This window comes from Mesoplodon mirus (assembly GCF_964341445.2).
Source record: "Mesoplodon mirus genome assembly, chromosome: 1".
Classification (NCBI taxonomy): domain Eukaryota; kingdom Metazoa; phylum Chordata; class Mammalia; order Artiodactyla; family Ziphiidae; genus Mesoplodon; species Mesoplodon mirus.
Window position 1 is genome coordinate 70,416,683 of NC_138976.1, and position 24,325 is coordinate 70,441,007.

The 24,325-nt window shown below is 40.9% G+C and overlaps 2 protein-coding genes across 2 annotated transcripts in view; one reads left to right on the forward strand and one right to left on the reverse strand.

The window, feature by feature from the left end:
- RANBP6 (RAN binding protein 6) overlaps nucleotides 1-24,325 on the forward strand; it is a 273,898-nt gene that overhangs the window by 42,380 nt on the left and 207,193 nt on the right. The gene's annotated exons all lie outside the window — the stretch shown is intronic.
- Nucleotides 13,236-13,847, reverse strand: TPD52L3 (TPD52 like 3; the record flags this gene model as incomplete). Its single annotated transcript, XM_082625903.1, has 1 exon — nucleotides 13,236-13,847. Exon 1 carries the CDS (start codon nucleotides 13,800-13,802, stop codon nucleotides 13,236-13,238), a length of 567 nt encoding a protein of 188 aa, XP_082482029.1. The 5' UTR covers nucleotides 13,803-13,847.

A 24,325-nucleotide genomic window follows, 5' to 3' on the forward strand; every position in this document is an offset into this window, starting at 1 on the left:
CTGTATTTTTTGTTTTTTGTGGTATCTTTATCTGGTTTTGCTATCAGGGTGATGGTGGCCTCACAGAATGAGTCTGGGAGTGTTCCTTCCACTGCCATGTTTTGGAATAGTTTCAGAAGGATAGGTGTTAACTCTTCTCTAAATGTTTGATAAAATTTGCCTTTGAAGCCATCTGGTCCTGGACTTTTTTTTGGCTGTGTTGGGTCTTCATTGCTGTGTGCAGGCTTTCTCTAGTTGCGGTGAGCGGGGGCTACTCTTTGTTGTGGTGCATGGGCTCCTCATTGTGGTAGCTTCTCTTGTTGCAGAGCACATGCTTTAGGCTCACGGGCTTCAGTAGTTGCAGCACGTGGACTCAGTAGTTGAGACACATGGGCCCTGGAGTACGCAGGCTGCAGTAGTTGCGGTGTGTGAGCTCTAGGGCACGTGTTCTTCAGTAGTTGTGGTGCGTGGGCTCAGTAGTTGTGGCTCGCAGGCTCTAGAGCACAGGCTCAATAGTTGTGATGCACGAGCCTGGCTGCTCCATGGCATATGGGATCCTGCCGGACCAGGGATCGAACCTGTGTCCTCTGCATTGGCAGGTGGACTCTCAACCACTGTGCCACCAGGGAAGTCCCTAGTCCTGAACTTTTGTTTGTTGGGAGTTTTAAAATCACAGTTTCAATTTCAGTACTTGTAAATGGTCTGTTCATATTTTCTATTTCTTCCTGGTTCAGTCTTGGGAGAATGTACCTTTCTAAGAATTTGTCCATTTCTTCAGGTTGTCCTTTTATTGGCATATAGTTGCTTGTAATAGTCTCTTATGATCCTTTATAAATATTTCTATAGTGTCCATTGTAACTTCTCCTTTTTTATTTCTAATTTTATTGATTTGAGTCCTCTCCATTTTTTTCTTGATGAGTATGGCTAAAGGTTTATCAATTTTGTTTATCTTTTCAGAGAACCAGATTTTAGTTTCATTGATCTTTTCTATTGTTTTCTTCGTCTGTATTTTATTTATTTCTGCTCTGATCTTTATGATTTCTTTCCTTCTACTAACTTTGGGTTTTCTTTGTTCTTCTTTCTCTAGTTGCTTTAGGTGTAAGGTTAGGTTCTTTATTTGAGAATTTTTCTTGTTTCCTGAGGTCAGATTGTATTTCTATATTGCTACTTCCCTCTTAGAACTGCATATGCTGCCTTCCATAGGTTTTGGATCATCATGCTTTCATTTTCATTTGTCTCTAGGTATTTTTTGATTTTCTCTTTGATTACTTCAGTGATCCATTGGTTTTTTAGTAGCATATTGTTTAGCCTCCATGTGTTTGTGTTTTTTAGTTTTTTTTCTTGTAGTTGATTTCTAATCTCATAATGTGGTCGGAAAAGATGCTTGATATGATTTCAGTTTTCTTAAATATACTGAGCCTCATTTTGTGGCCCAGCATGTGATCAATCCTGGAAAATGTTCCATGTGCACTGAGAAGAATGTATATTCTGCTACTTTTGGATGGAATGCTTTATCAATTAAATACATCTGATCTAATGTGTCATTTAAGACCTGTGTTTCCTTATTGATTTTCTGTCTGGATGATCTGTTCATTGATGAAAGTGGGGTGTTAAAGTCCCCCACTATTATTGTGTTACTGTTGATTTCTCCTTTTATGGCTGTTAGTATTTGCCATATATATTGAGTTGCTCCTATGTTGGGTCCATGTATATTTACAACTGTTGTATCTTCTTCTTGGGTTGATCCCTTCATCATTAGTGTCCTTTCTTGTCTCTTGTAACAGTCTTTAGTTTAAAATCTATTTTGTCTCATATGAGTATTACTACTCCAGCTTTCTTTTGATTTCTATTTGCATGGAATAACTTTTTCCATCCCCTCACTTTCAGTCTGTAAGTATCCCTAGATCTGAAATGGCTCTCTTGTAGGCAGCATATAAACAGGTCTTGTTTTTGTATCCATTCAGCCAGTCTATATCTTTTGGTTGGAGCATTTAATCCGTTTACATTTAAGGTAATTATTGATATGTATATTCTTATTGCCATTTTGTTAATTGTTTTGGATTTGTTTTTGTAGGTGTTTTTTCTTCCCTTCCTCTTTTGCTCTCTTCTCCTGTGGTTTGGTGACCATATTTAGTGTTATGTTCAGATTCCTTTTTCTTTTTTGTGTGTATATCTATTATAGATTTTTGGTTTGTGGTTACCATGAGGTTTTGATATAGCAGTCTATATATAGATAAGATTGTTTTAAGTTGTTAGTCTTTTAATTTCAAATGCATTTCCAGTATCTTGCATTTGTACTCTCCTCATGATTGCTGTTTTCTTTTTTAAACATCTTTATTGGAGTATAATTGCTCCTCAATGGTGTGTTAGCTTCTGCTTTATAACGAAGTGAATCAGCTCTACATATACACACATCCCCATATCTCCTTCCTCTTGTGTCTCCCTCTCACCCTCCCCATCCCACCCCTCTAGGTGGTCACAAAGCACTGAGCTGATCTCCCTATGCTATGCAGCTGCTTCCTGCTAGCTATCTATTTTACATTTGGTAGTGTATATATGTCCATGCCACTCTCTCACTTCGTCCCAGCTAACACTTCCCCCTCCCCGTGTCCTCAAGTCCATTCTCTATGTCTGTGTCTTTATTCCTGTCCTGCCCCTAGGTTCTTCAGAACCTTTTTTTTTTTTTAGATTCCATATATATATGTTAGCATGTGGTATTTGTTTTTCTCTTTCTGACTTACTTCACTCTGTATGACAGACTCTAGGTCCATGCACCTCATTACAAACAACTCAATTTCATTTCTTTTAATGGCTGAGTAATATTCCATTGTATGCATGTGCCACATCTTCTTTATCCATACATCTGTCGATGGACACTTAGGTTTCTTCCATGTCCTGGCTATTGTAAATAGAGCTATGATTGCTGGTTTTGATATCATATTTGTGTGTGGATGATTTCCTACCTCTACTGTACGTTTGCCTTTACCAGTGAGCTTTCCATTCATCATCTTCTTGTTACTAGTTGTGGCCTTTTCTTTTCAGCCTAGAGAAGTTCCTTTAGTATTTGTCACAAAGCTGGTCTTGTGATGCTGAATTCACCTAGCTTTTGCTTGTCTGTAATGCTTTTGATTTCTCCATCAAATCTGAATGAGAGCCTTGCTGGGTAGAGTATTCTTTGTTGTAGGTTCTTCCCTTTCACCACTTTAAATATATTGTGCCACTTGCTTCTGGCCTGCAGAGTTTCTGTTGAGAAATCAGCTGATAACCTTATGGGAGTTCCCTTGTACATTATTTGTTGCCTTTCTCTTGTTGCTTTTTATTTTTTCTTTGTCTTTAATTTTTGTCAGTTTGATTACTATGTGTCTCAGTGTGTTCCTCCTTAGGTGTATCCTGCCTGGGACTCTCTGTGCCTCCTGGATTTGAGTGACTATTTCCTTTCTCATGTTAGGGAAGTTTTCAGCTATTATCTCTTCAAATATTTTCTCAGGTCCTTTCTCTCTCTCTCTTCTCCTTCTGGGACCTCTATAATGAGAATGTTGGTGTGTTTAATGTTGTCCCAGAGGTCACTTAGACTGTCTTTCTTTTCTTTTTTTTTTAATTTGAATCTCTTTTTTAAAAATTTATTTATTTATTTATATTTTATTTTTGGCTGTGTTTGGTCTTTGTTGCTGTGTGTGGGCTTTCTCTAGTTGAAGTGAGTGGGGGCTACTCTTTGTTGCAGTGTGCAGGCTTCTCATTGCGGTGGCTTCTCTTGTTCTGGAGCACGTGCTCTAGGTGCATGGGCTTCAGTAGTTGTGGCACATGAGCTCAGTAATTGTGGCTTGTGGGCTCTAGATTGCAGGCTCAGTAGTTGTGGTGCACGGGCTTAGTTGCTCCACAGCATGTGTGATCTTCCCGGACCAGGGCTCGAACCTGTGTCCCCTGCATTGGCAGGCAGATTCTTAACCACTGCACCACCAGGGAAGTCCCTGTTTATTTTCATTCATTTTCTTTGTTCTGTTCCATGGCAGTGATTTCCACCATTCTGTCTTCTGGCTCCCTTGTCTGTTCTTCTGCCTCACTAATTCTGCTATTGTTTACTTTTAGCGAATTTTTCATTTCAGTTATTGTACTGTTCATCTGTGTTTGTTCTTTAGTTCTTCTAGGTCTTTGTTAAACATTTCTTGTAACTTCTTAATTTGTGCCTCCATTCTTTTTCTGAGATCTTGGATCATCTTTACTATCATTACTCTGAATTCTTTTTCAGGTAGATTGCCTATCTCCACTTCACTTAGTTGTTTTTCTGGGCTTTTATCTTGTTCCTTAATCTGGGACATATTCCTCTGCCATCTTGTTTTGTCTAGCTTTCTGTGATTGCAGTTTCCATTCCATGGGTTGTAGGGTTGTAGTTCTTCTTGCTTCTGCTGTTTGCCCCTGTCTCGTTTTGGCTTCTTCTTTGTCTTTGGATGTAGGATACCTTTTTTGGTAGGTTCCAGCATTTTTTTGTCAATGGTTGATCAGCAGTTAGTTGTGATTTTGGTGTTTTCTTAAGAGGAGGTGAGGTCACATCCTTCTATTCCACCATATTGTCTCCGCCCCCAGGTATTTACAATACAAACCAAAACAGACTTGTTCTGACTGCTCGATGTCTCCATGGCAACAATCACCACAGCCGCTTGGCCCAAAGAACTCAGCAAGGCGCTTGCTCCTCCTCTGTTCCCACAACTACCACCACCTCGGAACAGTGTGCCACACTCCCAGCCCACAGCACCCCAGCTGACCAGCGATACCTACCCAAGGCTCCTAGGTGCAGGTGGCCCTCAAATCCCACCATGCCTGCACTCCCTCCACCCCCTCAGTCCTTGGCATGTGTGACCCTCCTTCTTTTTTTCTTTCTTTTCATCCACTGATCCCAATTATTGATCCTCTTCCTTCTCCCTCTACTGCCACAAACAACCTCTTCCTTCAGAGAAGGATTTCTCTCTTCTCATTTTGGATCAGAACAAGGAGTCCCCTCTACTTGCCTGGTCCTGAAGCAAATACACAGAATACATGGAGTCAGATATTCTATGACATTAACAAAAAAAATTTCCCTCTGACCTTCTTCTCAGTGTTGCATGTAGGTTCTATAGGTTAAGGTCAAAACCCTAGTTAATGGTAAGTCTTTTTCTACATAAGGAACTGGTGCAAGGTTTATCCATATTTCAGTGGGAGTCATAGATTTAGGCTTTAATGATAAATGTTTCATCACGAGATGTGACTGATGGAAGTTTAGGGATGAAGAGCATGACTGTGGGGTTTGTGTAGCACAAAATAGGGTAAAATGACAGTGTGAGTAGCACCCCCTAGTGTTGAGAAGAAGCTGTAAGTAGAGGGGAGGTGTTTGGGGGAAGGGGAGTGTCACAGAGTTTGTCTTTACTGCTTTGCTCTCAATCCACTCATGCAGGAGTAGGATCCCGAGATCCTGGGTTCAGCTGTTAAGAGACTTCTGAATAAAGTGCTTAAATTAATTCAAGAGGCAGCATCCAGCGATGAAACCAAAACTAAGATGCCATCAAAAAAGACCGAGGAGAGAGGTGAAATCCAAGTGGCCAGCAATGAGAGATAGACAGTGGAGGAAGCTAGGCTGAAGCAAGGGACTCCTGGTGGACCCTGGAGAGACTCCTATCTGCTACCTGGGGGAACACTATAAGCATTTCCTTTCCTAAGACTCTCAAGCTTTATAAGGGAAGGAAGCTTTTTTTTTTTTTTTTTGCGGTACACGGGCCTCTCACTGTTGTGGCCTCTCCCGTTGCGGAGCACAGGCTCCGGACGCGCAGGCTCAGCGGCCATGGCTCACGGGCCTAGCCGCTCCGCGGCATGTGGGATCTTCCCGGACTGGGGCATGAACCCGTGTCCCCTGCATCGGCAGGCAGACTCTCAACCTCTGCGCCACCAGGGAAGCCCAGGGAAGGAAACTTTTGAAGGCACTGAGTAAACTTGCATATCATTCCTCAGATCACCACCAATTCTGCCTGAGCTGAGGACAAGAGTGGTAAAATAAGAGTGAGGGGCTTCCCTGGTGGCGCAGTGGTTGGGAATCCGCCTGCCAATGCAGGGGACACGGGTTCGTGCCCCGGTCTGAGAAGATCCCACATGCCGTGGAGCAGCTGGGCCCATAAGCCATGGCCGCTGGGCCTGCGTGTCCGGAGCCTGTGCTCCACAATGGGAGAGGCCACAACAGTGAGAGGCCTGCGTACCGCAAAAAAAAAAAGAGTGAGAAGCCTTTGAATGCAGATATCTGAACAGGTGAAATAATCAGAAATAAAAGCCACAAGCCTTAACAACCAGGTATAGGGCAGAGTTAGTCACTGGCTGCCTAGATGCCCTTAAGTTTTTAATGACTTCAGACATCTCCTTGGTTTGGACCTAGTTTGATTTTCTGACTCTGGCTACTCTGATTGTTTGTTGAAGTTGATATTTGCCATCATGCTGGCCCAATTCTGTGTAAAGACCAGGTTTCACTTATTGTCCTAACCCTGACTCCTTTCTGTCCTACAGAGTTTGGTGAGATATGAGGAGGACCAAGCCACTCAGCTCCTGGACTTTCTTCCCTCCTTTCATTTATCTATTGAACACTTACTATGTGTCAGACACTGCATTAGATGCTGGGGATATACTAGTGAAAAAAACTGACAAAAATCTCTGCACTTATGGAATTTACATTCTAGTTGAAGAGGCAGACAGTAAACAAATTGCAAAAATGTAATCTGTGATATATGGTTCTAAACCAAGAAATGAGATGGTGGTTAAAAGTGTACATAGGGGGCTTCCCTGGTGGCGCAGTGGTTGAGAGTCCGCCTGCTGATGCAGGGGACACGGGTTCGTGCCCCGATCCCGGAAGATCCCACATGCCGCGGAGCGGCTGGGCCCGCGAGCCATGGCCGCGGAGCCTGTGTGTCCGGAGCCTGTGCTCCGCAACGGGAGAGGCCACAGCAGTGAGAGGCCCGCGTACAGCAAAAAAAAAAAAAAAAAAGTGTACATAGGGTGACCAAAAGGGGTGACTTTTGAGTAAAAATTTGAAGGAGATTATATTAGTCTGGTAGGGCTGTCATAAAAAAAAAAAGTACTACAGACTGGGGGGCTTAAATAGAAGACATTTGTTTTTTCATAGTTCTGGAGGCTGGAAGTCCAACAGCAAGGTGCTGGTAGGGTTGATTTCTGGTGAGACTTCTCTTCCTAGTTTGCATGTGGCTCTGCACTTACTAGCTGTGTATTTTTTGGAAAGTTACTTTACTTCTTTGAGTCTTGGTTTCCTAATCTGTAAAACTGGAATAATAAAGAATCTACCTCAAAGAGCTATAGTAAGGATTAAATGAATTAAAGCCTGAAATGTGTTAGAATAGTTTCTGGTCCATAATAAGTAGCAGATAAATGTTAGCTCTTATTATTATAAACATTTGCCTTCCTGGAAATTATATACATTACCAACTAGCCAATCTTTAGTAACTCCAAATGTGTGGGTTGCCTATCTCTCTCCTGTAAGGTTCAGATGGGCTTATCAGGCTTTCACAGACAGCAACATAGAGTCACAAATCAAAGGGCAAACTAAGTCCATTAGGAAAAGATAAGAGCCGTTTGATGGGAACACTTGGTTTGCATAAAAAATTCACAGGGCCAGAGGTAGGTTCAAAGTTTGGGGTGTAGAGAACCAAAGGTTTGGAGTCAGACAGAGGCAGGGCAGAGTACAGAGGAAGAAGGAGAGTTCAGTGTGACAGCAGGCCAGAAAGAAATGAGATGGTGTTCAGGATGGCTGCTGCAACGCTTCACCCCCCTCCCCTAAACTCCCCACCCAACTCCCTCAGGAGAGCTTCATGAAAGGCCCTGGCCAGGGTCTAGGATAATTTTTCAGTGGGAGGCTGATTCCCACTACCATTTTTCTAGCTCCATAAAATCTCCATGGTATTAAGTACCATGGGAGAGGGAGCCAAGGTGCCAACCAGCAGGTGTCTAATATTTCTATTTTGGGGACTGGGAGATAATATGTAAAAGTGGGTAAAGGTCTAGATGGACTAGGCTCAGCAAGGACCAATGGAAGACAGGATGAATATGCAGAGATGGGAATAATTAGATATCAGCTTCTATAGGGTGGATAAAGATTTTGAATATGCCAAGGAAGACATATTTCACTTTTATGCAGGGATGAGTGGAGCAGATGTTTCATCTCCAGTACAGCCTCAATCCAATAGTCATTGGTGCCTTTGAAGGTATTTTATACACCTCCATTGGTAGTCTGTGGCTTTTCTAGGTACCAACCACTAGGGTGTTACTAATAATCAGGAATTTGGGGGTAAATAACAGTCTGGAAGCTATGAGTTATGGAATGGTATATGTTGGGTAATGAAGCAATGCTGTGAATTATTATATGAGATTTTTGTGGTGATAAGGAACATTGACCAGCCAAATTGTCTGTAAGAAGTGTTTACAGGCTGGTGTGGAGGCATAGTGCCTTTTGCTTGTGTTTGTGGAGATTGAGGGACCATTTTGTAGGGCAGCTTCCTGTTGCTTGTTTTTCTGTATAATAAAAAAAATTGGGTGGTCTTTGTCCCTGATTCCTTGTAAGGAGACTCTAAATGCTTGGAATTCCCTGAGTGATAGGAGTGTCTTTGTTATTCATGTAGGTCCCTGGATAGTTTCAGGTTGGGAGCTGGCAGTGCTGGAAAGACCCAACCATGTGATTAAGTTTTGGGAATTTGAGTCACATTATATTAACCTGACCTCCCAACCTCTGGAGAGAGAAGGCAGCTGGAGACTGAGTTCAATCATTTGGCCAATAATTCAATCAATCATACCCATGTAATGAAACCCCAATAAAAACTCTGGACACCTGAGCTTGCTAGTTTGGTAATCATACATTAATGTGCTGGCAGGATGATGCATCCTGAGGACATGGAAGTTTCAGGTTTCCTCTGAGATCTCATTCTTTGTGCTTCTTCATTTGGTCAATTCTGATTTGTATTCTTTATAATAAAACTGGAATCATAAGTACAGGGCTTTCCTGAGTTCTGTGAGTCATTCCAGTGAATTATGGTGTCTGAAGGAGTAGTAAGAACCCTGAAGGTTTGTAGCCAGTTGGTTGGAAGTGTGTGTGGCCTTGGTTACAATACAAATTTCTAAGTCAATATTAGGATATTTGAAGCCATACCATGAAGTTAAAACATGAAAAATCTATGTCTATATGACTGTAGAGACCAGTTTCAACCCAACTGAGACTTTTAGTCTCTTAGTTATAATGTTCTAGAAAGAAAGTTTGGCTTAGCCAAATCTATGAATTATTCCTCTAACTTAGGTAACATTTTTTTCTCCAATTAACTGCAAGTTTTAATGCCATGGGTCTGAGGCAAGGTAGCCAGGATTGGGGTAGAGGTGACCAAAACCTTCCACTTCCAGAAGAACCCACTTCTCTTCTTGAGGTGGTCATTTATTTGAGTGATAGTATAGATAAACAGGGAAGGAACTTTTAAATTACCTGGTGAACTCTCAGGAATTGTCAGACATTTCTGACTGTTTTAGGGACCTGCTTAGTAATTTCTGAGAGATGACCAAGTGCCATGATAACGTTTCATAGTAGCTGACCAAGGTGCATCATCTTGAAGGCATTCTTCCACTTTTCACTTGCCTTATGTGAATGAGGCTCTAGGCACTGGAAGTTGTGGCATCATCAAGCCTCCTGTCAATAGATCTGGTCAGAAGGAGTGGGACATGGTCTCAGATGGTAACTGTGGCTCCAGCAATTTTGATAGAGGGGCACTCATCAATTTTTCTTACATTGGAATTCATGGACAAGAACTGAAATTGCATGGCCCAGATGCAACTGACCTCATTCCTTAGCAAAATCAACAAATGACATCATTGTGCCCTTGATGGGTAGGGCCATCAAGCACATTGCCTAGCACTATCAGAAGACCTACACAGTTCTGGATCACTGCTCAGCTCTCTGCAGTCCATGCAATTCATGAGAGTAGGTATGTGATATATTTTCTCTCAAATCTGAAGGTTAGAATAAAGTAGTTTCCAGAAGTGCAGGTGAATTTCTCTGGGAGTGATGCTTGCAGTATGCTGGGGTATGTATGATGCTAATGAACAAGGGCTTGGTACTCTACTCCCATCCTTGCCAGCTGTGTGGAGAGTGTCATCTGTGGGAGTTGGAACGTTGGAACTTTCAACATTGTCTCTACCTTCCACTCCAGCCCCTTCACTAATATGAGCAATGGAAGGCCAAGAAAACTGTGAGCCTTAGGGAATTTTGTCCCAATATCACTCCCAACCAGTGGTTCTCAGGGGTTGAGCCAGATGGGGCATCTTTGAGGGTTCACATATTCTGAGAACTATTGGAAATTGCATCCTGAAGTGGCCTAGTTAAAATAAAATAGACTGAGGCTAGGCTAAAAAATCCAAATAGGGCTAGATGAGAAGAAGTGATCAAATTATAAAGGTGAACAGGCTAGGGAATGAGGGTCAGCAATGCATGCGAAGGGTAGAAGCAAGTGGAAGAAAGAAAATCTGGAGGAAACCTTTGACCCAAAGTCCACATGCTCATGAAGGCATTTTATTTGGTATCCATGGCTGTTGATGCAGGTATGCTGGAATCCAATAGAAGAGCCAAAGCAAAATGAACGTGCAGCTCCAGCATTGTCAGTATCAAGTCTTTTCAATTCTACATCTTTATCAACTTGCAAATCTGTCCTTCCCTCTCTCCTATGCAGTTGCTTTCTAAGTTTTGGAGATTCTATCAAATACTTCTCAATCTACTTCTATGGTGACTAGAGTGGTACATATAAAACATGAATTTGATTTAAATACCTTCAAAGCCTCCTCATTTCCTACAGGATTAAATACTAATGTCAGATAGCATATAAAGAACACTATTTATTATCTTGCCCCTGCTTATTTCTCCATCCTCGTCTCTCACCACTTCCCCTCTCTCTCTAGCCACAATGACTTATTGGTATTTCCTGGAACATGCCATTCTATTACATTCCTTCATGACTTAGGTCCTCTGTATATTGTCTGGAATGTTCTACTCTTGTATGTCTGGCAAATTCCTACTAGTCCTCTAAGACTTTATGCCTCTCTGAATTCTTTTCTGACTACCAAGGCTACATTCTTTACAGATGTCTTCTATTTTAGCACCTACTGCAATGAGTTGTAATGATTTGAAAATCTGTTTCTAGAGAGCATGGGCCATGTCTAATTGATTTCTGTGGTTTCAGAGCCTGGCACAGTGCCTGACACATAGTAGGATCTCAAATTATCTCTGAATGGGGAAGTGAAATGCTTTAAAAGCAGGAGAAACTTGTCAACAAGTTCATGTTGTTGATAATCTCTTGGATTCAAGGTTTGATGTCTGAAGTATGTGATATTGATTCCTTCATTAATTCAACAAGTGTTTATTGAACATCTACCATAAGCCAGGCATGGAAATACAAAGATAACAAAAATAGTTGTGTTCTTCACTGCTCTCAGGGGGTTGAGGATTTATTGGGGGAAACTGTTACAGCATTTATTTGAATTACTACCTAAAATAGAACATATTCTGGGTTTGTCTCATCATGTCAGCTGGAGATTTTCTCTAACACAAGGCTTTCTGCAATATGGGGTCAAAGCCTTTGCCTGTTGGGCTACTTTGGCTTCATGAATGCTGCAAGTTTCTCTCTAGTTCTTCAGCACATAAAACTACAACAAATTAAAACACAACATGTAAAATAGTTGAACATCTTATTTTAATCCAAGCAAAATGTTGTCCTCAGAAATATGTGGACTTTACATCAATGACTTTATAGTTTACCAAGTGCTTTTGCATTTATAGTGGTATTTGGTTTTGCTTGTAGGAAAACCAAAGGAATATAGGGGGAGCATTCGAAAATCAACAAAACAGGATCACTTTCTTAGGCTATAGGGACTACCTTTAGACAGTGAGACATTATCAATATATATACCCAAGAAAATAAAGATTCTAGTCCCCCTGCTAAAAGCCAATATAAGACAAACTTTTAACCTGCATTGTTACTGGAGGAATGAAAGAAGCTGCCAGGTCCTGGCATGTTGAAAATAGAAAAAAACAAAAACCCAAAAAATCCAAAACATAGCTCCTGTGAAAATCAGACATGAGAAAGTTCAAACAAACCGAAACCAGGCTCCTGTTCCTACAGGCTCCTACTATCTTGATATCCCCTGAGGGTTGGGTTCTGTTTCCTTCTCTGTTGGGGTTAGCTATAAACAAGGACAAACTTGGAGTCAAGGTGACCAGTGATGTACAATCAGTTAGGTCCATTCAAAGGCAACTGGCCAGAATTGCAGGGGATAGACATTCTGTTTTAAGTGTCGCTTAAGGCAGGGGTTTATCTTTCTTGAATTTGGCTATGCTGTTTTCCCTTCAGTCCCTCAGCTGAAGGTGATAACTAACTAGGAATTGCCACAGAATGGAGAAGCAATTTTCTTTCTTTTAAGTAGCATGCTGTTGTGGCAGAGACACATGGCCACAAGGATTCAATTATAAAACTCTCATTTTGATATATAAAAAGATTACAAACAAAGCACAGGGCAAAATAAAGTTGCAATTTCAGCTTGAGTCCAAAGTAGTTGACAATCTCCTAAATTGAAGCTAAAGTTATTTTGCTTAATTAGGAGTTTAAAAAATCATTTCATAAAAGTCATAGTATTATGTACCAATTAGTCTATTAATATTTTTCCCCCTTTCTGAGGATCTCAGAGAAAAACAACATTTTTCTTGATCATTTCTTTAAGATAAAAATCGTAGGCCAGGTAGAGCTTTCAAGCTTCTTTCTAGGATTTAGAGAAGGAAGGAAGGAAATGGGGAGAGGATAAAATTGCAGATTATTTCATACCTTTTACCAGTTCTAAACAGAAACCTACTCTGGCCTTTTGATGCACTGGTTTTTCCAAAAAAGGAGTTTTGATTTGGCCTAAAATCCCTCTGGAACCATTGTCCTATCCATTTAAATGCAACCCCAGAAAGGCTAGTATAGTGATACATTTCACATATAAACTTTAGTGTAAAATAACTTAGTGTACAAAACGTTGGATTCTTTATCTCAACAGCAGCAAATATGTGTGTACAAATGGGAGTACTTTTCTCAAAACTGGACTCTGTCCATTTCCTGAATTAACTTTACCATTGTCGTTTGGTTGTTGTTTTTGATGGGCAGAGGTGCAATTGGGATGAGGGAAGGGAGTTCTTGCACTGGTCAGGTGGCCAGGCAAGTTTACCAAGGAGCTCACTCTGGCTCCAGAAAGGGGAGTAGGTCATCCCTACTTCCCGGAACTGGATCACTCCCACTCCCTGAAACCAGGAGCGGATCATCCCTACTCCTGGAAACTGGGAGCGGATCATCCCCACTCCCTGCTGAAGAAGGAAGGCCATCACTGCCTAGCTCTCTGCCACCTGCGACTCTGGACTTGATTGTCCCCATAAGACCTTCACAGGATCTGAATGTGGCCGATTTCTTCATGTCTCCAAGCTTCCTGCAGATGGCAGAGCCCATGGTGGACAGGGCAGCTGACGTCTTTTGTTTCATGTAGGCTTTGGAGACCTGAGCATCGTGCCAGCTCTTGGAAAGATTCTGCCTCAGCCCCACCAAGGCCGTCAGGTCCAACTTCCTCTTGAGCTCCACGCAGCGTCTCTCTTTGGCTGCCAGCGCACAGCGTAGGGTTACAATTTCTGCCTCCAATTTACCAAGCTTAGATTTGAGCTCCTTTTTCTCTGCCTCTGTGAGATCCTCTGGTTCGGCAGTCCGCTGGGATTCATACGTGGCTGCAGAGGTCTCTATCATGGCGCCTGGCATAGACTGAGAAAGAAGTTCTTCATGAAGAGAGTCCAGGTCCAATTCTTGGTAGTGATAGTCGAACTCATGGCCAGAGGAAAAGTAGTCTTGGCCAGCAGAGTCGAAGTCTAGGCCTTCAGGGTCAGACTGTAGGGTGGGGTGGGACGGATCCATAACTTGGCCAGTGGAATGGATGCTGTGGCCAGTGGGTCAGTGTCCTGGCTGCGGAATAGATGCCTTGGTTTACCGGGTCCACTTCCGGGTGGGGTTGGGTGTGTGGCTGGTGGGTAGGGTAGGTTGGGTTGGGGTCGTGGAGGCAGAGGTGGGACTTCTGGCCTGAAGGGTGCAGAGGACAGAACTTGGACTCAGTCTGTGTGCCTCCAAAGCTCATAGTGGTTTAGAAATCACAACGTCTCTGTGAGGTAGGTGCTTCCACAATTGTCAGGGAGAAGAGGTATTTTCCCTCCTGCCTCAGAGGTGACTGGTCCTGCCCTTCAAACCAAGTCTGACTCCCCTTACGGACCTCTTTCCACCACAGCAGCCATTTTTAAAACCTTGAAAATCAGTTGAACTTTTTGTGCTAACAGAAATTTATGACAAAGCCTCATACATAAAATAAATAAAAACTGCCTCAAAATGGGGCAGGGAGTCTAGGACTCCTGGTCTTGTACCCTCCTAATTTTCCCTTCCCAGGTTCCCAAAGGGGCCTGAGAAACTCCTGGCACCACTCATAAGGTGTATATGAAGGACCCTCAAAACTCTTAAGTCCAACAGTGCTCCCACGGCATGAAGTATCAACAGTGGCAAAGGTTTGGGATAGTGGAACTTAGAAAGTGAGTTTGACCAGTCACAATTGTCTGTTATTTTGGGGAGGGAAAGGGAGGGAGAATGAGTAAATCTATAATAATTGTGTCAAGTTTAAGCTTAAGAAAAGCAAACGCTACTGTACTATGAGAATTTAAGAGAGAAGAAATAAGATATATGCAAATAGTGCATGGGTTTTCAATGTTCCAGTTGCATTTTCTTTCTTTTCAAAGCATCCACTTACATTTCTGAAGGCATGTCTGTCCATATACATGGTTATCAGTTGTGGGAGGTGGTCTGCACAGAAAAGTAGTAGTAGTTGAACAGGATCTGTCAGGATGCCAACGTACCATATCCCCTACTTCTATTCAGAGCTGGTAATTTATACAGTGGAAAAATCAGAACTTCAACCCAGTAACGGCAGGTGGTCAAGTATCATTTAGCTCATTGCCTGGCTGCCCGTTACCAGGGAATAGCCTTGAGCAAGTCTTAATTTCTAGTGGTTTTGTTGGATATTCTGGTAGTTCTTGCAAGCATTATCTTGTGGAACCTTATATGATCCTCAGCAAATTTCAGCTGTTTGCCATACTCATGTCTGTAGCTATAATGAAGCATCTAGCTGGGCATCCAAACCAACTTCAAACCTTTGGATTTATACTTAATAATCCTTTCATATAGCTCAGTAGTGTTTATTATTGTCTTACTTTGAAGTATGTGCCTCCCTGGATTAAAAAATGAGGATTGTCCTTGTTGGAAACATGAAGGCTAATGAGGGATTTGGCTGGGTGTATAAAGGCCTGAAAAGGACAGTAAGGACTGCCTAGAAACTGTTTGTTTCAGAGGCTGAACTCTTCCTCAGCCGCCTGCAGAATCACTAGTGTTTTCAGGAATGTTCTGACCCTGAACCAGTGCTCTTCTTTTAAAACTGAGGATGAAGGGTAAAGAAACCCCTGAATTACACGGAGCATACATTTGTCTATTCCAAGTTGAGATTCCAGATAACCAGATTTGAGCTTGCACTTGATTATCCTTCTCTGAATTGTTTCAGCCACCAACCTCACTGCCTATTTTCTTATTTCTATGTTTCCTCACCCTTCAGTTCAAAGTATGAAATCTTTTGTTAAGCTGTGATTCTTTTTGGTAGAGTAATGATTTCCCTCATAGCAAAATTTATCTGACCTCTCTGAGCAACTTCGTTTCCATATCCCAAGTCAAAACATGGCCTCTGAATATTGGCCATAAAAAGAAACGAAATTGAGTTATTTGTAGTGAGGTGGATGGACCTAGAGTCTGTCATACAGAGTAAAGTAAGTCAGAAAGAGAAAAACAAATACCGTATGCTAACACGTATATATGGAATCTAAAAAAAAACAATGGTTCTGAAGAACCTAGGGTCAGGACAGGAATAAAAATACAGACGTAGAGAATGAACTTGAGGACACAGGGAGGGGGAAGGGTAAGCTGAGATGAAGTGAGAGAGTGGCATGGACATATATACACTACCAAATGTAAAATAGATAGCTAGTGGGAAGCAACTGCATAGCATAGGGAGATCAGCTCGGTGCTTTGTGACCATCTAGAGGGGTGGGATAGGGAGGATGGGAGGGAGATGCAAGAGGGAGGGGATATTGGGATATATGTATATGTATAGTTGATTCACTTTGTTATAAAGCAGAAACTAACACACCATTGTAAAGCAAATGTATTCCAATAAAGATGTTAAGAAAAAACCAAAAAACAAAACAAACAAAGAAAAATATAGCCTCTGAAAAGGGGCCTCCTAGCTAGTAATATTCTGACCTCCTGAGTAGGCCTGGAAAAATAAGTTACACAATGGAACAGTCCATTTTATTAGGCTTATGCATAACCACATACAAAATAACACATAGGTTTTGAAAATGTAGATCTATCAAATGAAATTTTACTTAATTTATAGTGAATCTAACCAACTGTTTGAATAAACTATCTTTTTAAGATGTAAAATACCAAACTATTGCCCCATGATTTTAGAACCTCAGCTCTCTAGATTAGACAATGAAATAATCAGTATTCCACAGAAAGGCTCACAAAACTGTTCATCTGAAACTGAAAGCTTTTTGATGCTATTTGCGTACTAAAAACAGCCAAAATATTTGATTCAGTAACCTCTGAAGAAAGAGCTTGAAAATTATTTTTAATTCCACAATGGATTGCTATATTTTTTTCCCAAGAAAGACGTTATTGACCAATTTTTTTTAACATCTTTATTGGAGTATAATTGCTTTACAATGGTGTGTTAATTTCTGTTTTATAACAAAGTGAATCAGTTATACATATACATATGTTCCCATATCTCTTCCCTCTTGTGTCTCCCTCCCTCCCACCCTCCCTATCCCACTCCTCTAGGTGGTCACAAACCACTGAGCTGATCTCCCTGTGTTATGTGGCTGCTTCCCACTAGCTATCTATTTTACGTTTGGTAGTATATATATGTCCATGCCACTCTCTCACTTTGTCACAGCTTACCCTTCCCCCTCCCCATATCCTCAAGTCCATTCTTTAGTAGGTCTGTGTCTTTATTCCTACATTGACCCATTTTTAGCAAAGAATAAACTTTGAATTATTTTTCTAGTAAGGATGATGGATTTATACCAATCCTTTGTAAATGTAAAGGTAAATGATACAACAAAATGGTTTATGTTTTAGAAATAAATTACTGAAACTTGAATGTAAAAGCAAAGTCATCCCACTCACCAGGTCTGGGTTGTTTGGGGATGGAAGGAGCGAGATTGTGGTAATTGATACTTGAGTCTAGAAATGATTAGGGACTTGTACCAGTGTCAGCAGTTTTAACCACTTGACTTCTTTTGTTATGGAACGTCAATGCAGAGCTTCCTGATTACATCAGCTCTTGTAAAATAATCCACATTGGTGGTTCAGATTGCTTCTAAATAACTGACAACTCACCCTGTAGTCCAGTCATTTGCACTGCTAGATTTAACCATAGTGAGTTCTCTAGGACTTTATTTCTATGATGACAGAACTACTACCATGAACATTTTGTTCATTTTAGCTGAAAAACAGGAAAAATATTTAAATGTTTAATTGGGCCTGAAAATAAGGCATACAATTGAAAACCTAATCCAGTAAGAATGTTTCAAGAGTAGGAGGAGAAAATTGGTAGTTAGGCTTTTCTTGTGGAAAGCCATAATATTATATTTGATTTCAGTTTGCAAGTTATTTTCATAACTGTCTCACATCATAGCCCAGCTCCATCTGTAATATATGCAGTGAGTCACCTTCCCCATAGATATTCTCCAGCATGAACTGGAATATTTGCTGCAGTTTACAGCTGCACAGGTTATGGGTAACAATCCTCACATTTCAGTAGTTGAGTTGGTCTTCATTTAGAACCAGGGTGACATTTCCTTTCAGCAGCACTTGTACATGGACTAATTAACTTAAAAAAAAGTGAGGTATATTATAGCATAGGATTTTCTTCTCTGAAGCCCAAACATACTATCAAGATATTAAATTGGAGCTTATTTTAAGTTGGAGACTTATTCACTCTCTTTGGTTGTGTATATAATTGTAGCAGGAATCCTTGGGGGAATCAAATTAAAATTCAGAATCTGGTTGAATCTGAAGAACTAATGTTCTCCTCTCCGCATTTGCATGAAATGATATGTATGGGATGAAGGGGCTTGTTAGGAGGAATTTTACGTATGGATCCTCAGAGGTAGAAGAAGAGGAATGACAGGGAAGTGGAGGGGCGAAGAGAAGGGAAAAGAAAATGATCAAAAGATATAGGAACTTCCCTAGATTAAAAATGAAGATTCTTCCTGTTGAAAACATGAAGGCTGTATATATAAAGACCTACAAAGGGTAGTAAGGGCTCTTTAAACACTATTTTGTTCCAGAGAATGGACTTTTCTTTTGATGCTTGCAGAAACACTAGTGGTTCCAAGAATTTTCTCAGACTCTGAACCAGAAACTGCCCTCATAATGCTGAAGATGAAGGGCAAAGAAGCCCAAGAACTAAACTAAATAAAGGGCAGTATGAGGAGGCTTTAGGGGGAATTTCACAACAGAAGATGTTCTCATTCCCTTTTTTCATTTGGCTGAGGAAAGTGGGGGGAACAGATTATCCCTTCCCAGAAGTTTTGATTTTGTTTTTTCTCCTTACATGTTGGAGGATAGCAGGTTGGATGGTAAGTCCTGGGGACAACAGTAGGGAGTCATCTAAGAGAAGAATGTAGGTGAAGCTGGCACATGAGTCAGTAAAGACCTGGTCAGCTATGGGCTGGTAGAAATAGGTTGTCTGTGCTCTGCTAAGGAACCCAGGGTTCGGTGTGTTTCTCTAGTCAGGATCTAGAAATTAGGAGGATTCCTTAAAAGGGAACAGAGGGTTGTAAAAAGACATTTTGACCCTTGCTTCTCACTATCACCCTCCTCCCCAGCCAACACACTTCCTGAATTACATGCAGTTTCAACAAAGGTGTAGACTGCTATTAAAATGTCTGTAAGGGACCCAGATTACTTGACCCTTAATTAAGCAGGAAAATTTATCTGGAGGATGTTCAGATTTTGAGTACTAGGAGATACACTTTCCCTCAAGGGACTGGGCACAGACTGGACATCCATAGAAAGAACAGATTAGAAGCACATGTAAGGGCTGGTCCTGAGCACAGAGGACTCCAAGAAGTGACTGGGGAGACTTGGTGGCCTGGGGTGGTGGTGTGCTTAAGCCCTGAAGCTTGGCTCTGAGGGTTTAGAACCAGCAAAATGTGGGGGCCAAAGCAGTTTGACTCACTTGTAGCCAGTGGCTGCAGAGACCTGGGGGCAATCAAGCTGTTAATAGAAAACTCACAATCTTTTAAAGATTATGAGCATTGTGGTGAATTTGCTATCACACATAAAACCTAAGGCTTGGACTCTACTCCGTAGTTGCTTAGCTATTCTTGTCTTAAATCTGTCATGCCTGCTATGGCAACAGCATAATTACTTTATTTCCTCGATTCTGAGACACAATCAATTGTAAGACACATCTTCATTTTAATAAGAGGTTTCTAGGAGGAAGAACCTGTATTAGGGCTTCCCTGGTGGTGCAGTGGGTGAGAGTCCACCTGCCGATGCAGGGGACACGGGTTCGTGCCCCGGTCTGGGAAGATCCCACATGCCGCGGAGCGGCTGGGACCGTGAGCCATGGCCGCTGAGCCTGCGCGTCCGGAGCCTGTGCTCCGCAATGGGAGAGGCCACAACAGTGAGAGGCCCGCGTACCGCAAAAAAAAAAAAAAAAAAAAAATCTGAGAGAGTTCAGCACCACCAAACCAGCTTTACAACAAATGCTAAAGGAACTTCTCTAGGCAAGAAACACAAGAGAAGGAAAAGACCTACAATAACAAACCCAAAACAATTAAGAAAATGGGAATAGGAACATACATATTGATAATTACCTTAAATGTAAATGGACTAAATGCTCCCACCAAAAGACACAGATTGGCTGAATGGATACAAAAACAAGATGCACATATATGCTGTCTACAAGAGACCCACTTCAGACCTAGGGACACATACAGACTGAAAGTGAGGGGATGGAAAAAAATATTCCATGCAAATGGAAACCAAAAGAAAGCTGGAGTAGCAATTCTCATATCAGACAAAATAGACTTTAAAATAAAGACTATTGCAAGAGACAAAGAAGGACATTACATAATGATCAAGGGATCGATCCAAGAAGAAGATATAACAATTGTAAATATTTATGCACCCAACATAGGAGCACCTCAATACATAAGGCAAATACTAACAGCCATAAAAGGGGAAATCAACAGTAACACATTCATAGTAGGGGACTTTAACACCCCACTTTCACCAATGGACAGATCATCCAAAATGAAAATAAATAAGGAAACACAAGCTTTAAATGTTACATTAAACAAGATGGACTTAATTGACATTTATAGGACATTCCATCCAAAAACAACAGAATACACATTTTTCTCAAGTGCTCATGGAACATTCTCCAGGATAGATCATATCTCGGGTCACAAATCAAGCCTTGGTAAATTTAAGAAAATTGAAATTGTATCAAGTATCTTTTCCAACCACAACGCTATGAGACTAGATATCAATTACAGGAAAAGATCTGTAAAAAATACAAACACATGGAGGCTAAACATACACTACTCAATAACGAAGTGATCACTGAAGAAATCAAAGAGGAAATAAAAAAATACCTAGAAACAAATGAGAATGGAGACACGACTACCCAAAACTTATGGGATGCAGCAAAAGCAGTTCTAAGAGGGAACTTTATAGCAATACAATCCTACCTTAAGAAACAGGAAACATCTCGAATATACAACCTAAACTTGCACCTAAAGCAATTAGAGAAAGAAGAACAAACAAACCCAAAAGTTAGCTGAAGGAAAGAAATCATAAAGATAAGATCAGAAATAAATGAAAAACAAATGAAGGAAATGATAGCAAAGATCAATAAAACTAAAAGCTGGTTCTTTGAGAAGATAAACAAAATTGATAAACCATTAGCCAGACTCATCAAGAAAAAAAGGGAGAAGACTCAAATCAATAGAATTAGAAATGAAAAAGGAGAAGTAACAACTGACACTGCAGAAATATAAAAGATCATGAGAGATTACTACAAGCAACTCTATGCCAGTAAAATGGACAACCTGGAAGAAATGGACAAATTCTTAGAAATGCACAACCTGCCAAGACTGAATCAGGAAGAAATAGAAAATATGAACAGACCAATCACAAGCACTGAAATTGAAACTGTGATTAAAAATCTTCCAACAAACAAAAGCCCAGGACCAGATGGCTTCACAGGCGAATTCTATCAAACATTTAGAGAAGAGCTAACACCTATCTTTCTCAAACTCTTCCGAAATATAGCAGAGGGAGGAACACTCCCAATCTCATTCTACAAGGCCACCATCACCCTGATACCAAAACCAGACAAAGATGTCACAAAGAAAGAAAACTACAGGCCAATATCACTGATGAACATAGATGCAAAAATCCTCAACAAAATACTAGCAAACAGAATCCAATAACACATTAAAGGACCGTACACCATGATCAAGTGGGGTTTATTCCAGGAATGCAAGGATTCTTCAATATACGCAAATCAATCAACGTGATACACCATATTAACAAATTGAAGGAGAAAAACCATATGATCATCTCAATAGATGCAGAGAAAGCTTTCGACAAAATTCAACACCCATTTATGATAAAAACCGGGCAGAGGGCTTCCCTGGTGGCACAGTGGTTGAGAGTCCACCTGCCGATGCAGGGGACACGGGTTCGTGCCCCGGGCCAGGAAGATCCCACATGCCACGGAGTGGCTGGGCCCACGAGACATGGCTGCTGAGCCTGCGCGTCCGGAGACTGTGCTCTGCAACGGGAGAGGCCACAACAGTGAGAGGCCTGCGTACCACAAAAAAACCACAAAAAGACAAAACCTGCAGAAAGTCGGCATAGAGGGGACTTTCCTCAACATAATAAAGGCCATATATGACAAACCCACAACCAACATTGTTCTCAATGGTGAAAAACTGAAACCATTTCCACTAAGATCAGGAACAAGACAAGGCTGCCCACTCTCACCATTATTATTCAACATAGTTTTGGAAGTTTTAGCCACAGCAATCAGAGAAGAAAAGAAAAGAAAAGGAATCCAAATCAGAAAAGGAGAAGTAAAGCTGTCACTGTTTGCAGATGACCTGATACTATACACAGAGAATCCTAAAGATGCTACCAGAAAACTACTAGAGCTAATCAATGAATTTGGTAAAGTAGCAGGATACAAAATTAATGCACAGAAATCTCTTGCATTCCTATACACTAATGATGAAAAATCTGAAAGTGAAATTACCATTTACCATTGCAACAAAAAGAATAAAATATCTAGGAATAAACCTACCTAAGGAGACGAAAAACCTGTATGCAGAAAATTATAAGACACTGATGAAAGAAATTAAGGATGATACAAATAGATGGAGAGATATACCATGTTCTTGGATTGGAAGAATCAACATTGTGAAAATGACTCTACTACCCAAAGCAATCTATAGATTCAATGCAATCCCTATCAAACTACCACTGGCATTTTCCACAGAACTAGAACAAAAAATTTCACAATCTGTATGGAAACACAAAAGACCCCGAATAACCAAAGCAATCTTGAGAACGAAAAACAGAGCTGGAGGAATCAGGCTCCCTGACTTCAGACTATACTACAAAGCTACAGTAATCAAGACAGTATGGTACTGGCACAAAAACAGAAATATAGGTCAATGGAACAGGATGGAAAGCCCAGAGATAAACCCATGCACATATGGTCACCTTATCTTTGATAAAGGAGGCAGGAATGTACAGTGGAGAAAGGACAGCCTCTTCAATAAGTGGTAATGGGAAAACTGGACAGGTACATGTAAAAGTATGAGATTAGAACACTCCCTAACACCATACACAAAAATAAGCTCAAAATGGATTAAAGACCTAAATGTAATGCCAGAAACTATCAAACTCTTAGAAGAAAACATAAGCAGAACACTCTATGACATAAATCACAGCAAGATTCTTTTTGACCCACCTCCTAGAGAAATGTAAATAAAAACAAAAATAAACAAAGGGGACCTAATGAAACTGAAAAGCTTTTGCACAGCAAAGGAAACCATAAACAAGACCAAAAGACAACCCTCAGAATGGGAGAAAAGATTTTCAAATGAAGCAACTGACAAAGGATTAATCTCCAAAATTTATAAGCAGCTCATGAAGCTCAATGACAGAAAAACAAACAACCCAATCCCAAAATGGGCAGAAGACCTAAATAGATGTTTCTCCAAGGAAGATATACAGATTGCCAACAAACACATGAAAGAATGCTCAACATCATTAATCATTAGAGAAATGCAAATCAAAACTACAATGAGATATCATCTCACACCGGTCAGAATCACCATCATCAAAAAATCTAGAAACAATAAATCCTGGAGAGTGTGTGGAGAAAAGGGCACACTCTTGCACTGCTGGTGGGAATGTGAATTGGTACAGCCACTATGGAGAACAGTATGGAGATTCCTTAAAAAACTACAAATAGAACTACCATATGACCCAGTAATCCCACTACTGGGCATATACCCTGAGAAAACCATAATTCAAAAAGAGTCATGTACTAAAATGTTCATTGCAGCTCTATTTACAATAGCCAGGAGATGGAAGCAACCTAAGTTTCCAACATTGGATAAATGGATAAAGAAGATGTGGCACATATATACAATGGAATATTACTCAGCCATAAAAAGAAACAAAATTGAGTTATTTGTAGTGAGGTGGATGGACCTAGAGTCTGTCATACAGAGTGAAATAAGTCAGAAAGAGAAAGACAAATACTGTATGCTGACACATATATATGGAATCTAAGAAAAAAAAATGTCATGAAGAACCTAGGGGTAAGACGGGAATAAAGACACAGATCTACTAGAGAATGGGCTTGAGGATATGGGGAGGGGGATGGGTAAGCTGTGATAAAGTGAGAGAGTAGCATGGACATATATACACTACCAAACTTAAAATAGAGAGCTAGTGGGAAGCAGCCGCATAGCACAAGGAGATCAGCTCGGTGCTTTGTGACCACCTAGAGGGGTGGGATAGGGAGGGTGGGAGGGAGGGAGATGCAAGAGGGAAGAGATATGGGAACATATGTATATGTATAACTGATTCACTTTGTT